Below are 537 nucleotides of genomic sequence, written 5' to 3' on the forward strand. Positions count from 1 at the left end.
AAAAACAGGAAGAGCAACTCCGGCGCACATTAGCAGAGAAAAGACAGAGACACTACCGTGCGCTTCTGGATGCGGTGGAGAAATCGGTATTCAGAAGATTAAGAGAGAGGGAGGCAGATGTGGAAAAGGCAACTCGTCGAAACGCCGAGTTAGAAGCACGAGCCGCCCAGCTTAGCATCGAGGCACAAGTCTGGCAAGCCAAAGCTAGGGCACAAGAAGCCACCGCCGTATCTTTGCAGGCACAACTACAACGAGCGATGTCCAGCGGCGGCGGAGGTGGAGGCGGAGGCGACGGAGGAGATGGCGGCACCGCCGATGATGCCGAGTCGGCTCACATTGACCCGGACCGAGTCGCCATTTTGGGACCGAGTTGCAGAGAGTGTAGAAAGCGCTTGGCGTCGGTGGTGCTTTTGCCGTGCCGTCATCTCTGCCTCTGTACAGACTGTGATCGAGTGGCTCAGACTTGCCCGTTGTGCCACATTCAGCGAAGCTCCAGCGTAGAGGTCTTTCTCTCGTAGGGCCCAATCCCACGGCCCA

The 537-nt window shown here is 57.5% G+C and overlaps 1 protein-coding gene across 1 annotated transcript; it reads left to right on the top strand.

The window, feature by feature from the left end:
* Positions 1 to 5: 5 nt before the first annotated feature.
* Positions 6 to 531, top strand: LOC111787217 (probable BOI-related E3 ubiquitin-protein ligase 2; the record flags this gene model as incomplete). The annotated part of the gene is made up of 1 exon (XM_023667301.1): positions 6 to 531. A coding segment is annotated over one exon (513 nt), but the record flags the coding sequence as incomplete, so codon positions are not given.
* Between the last annotated feature and the right edge of the window lie 6 nt (positions 532 to 537).

Source organism: Cucurbita pepo, unplaced genomic scaffold, assembly GCF_002806865.2.
Source record: "Cucurbita pepo subsp. pepo cultivar mu-cu-16 unplaced genomic scaffold, ASM280686v2 Cp4.1_scaffold007225, whole genome shotgun sequence".
NCBI lineage: Eukaryota > Viridiplantae > Streptophyta > Magnoliopsida > Cucurbitales > Cucurbitaceae > Cucurbita > Cucurbita pepo.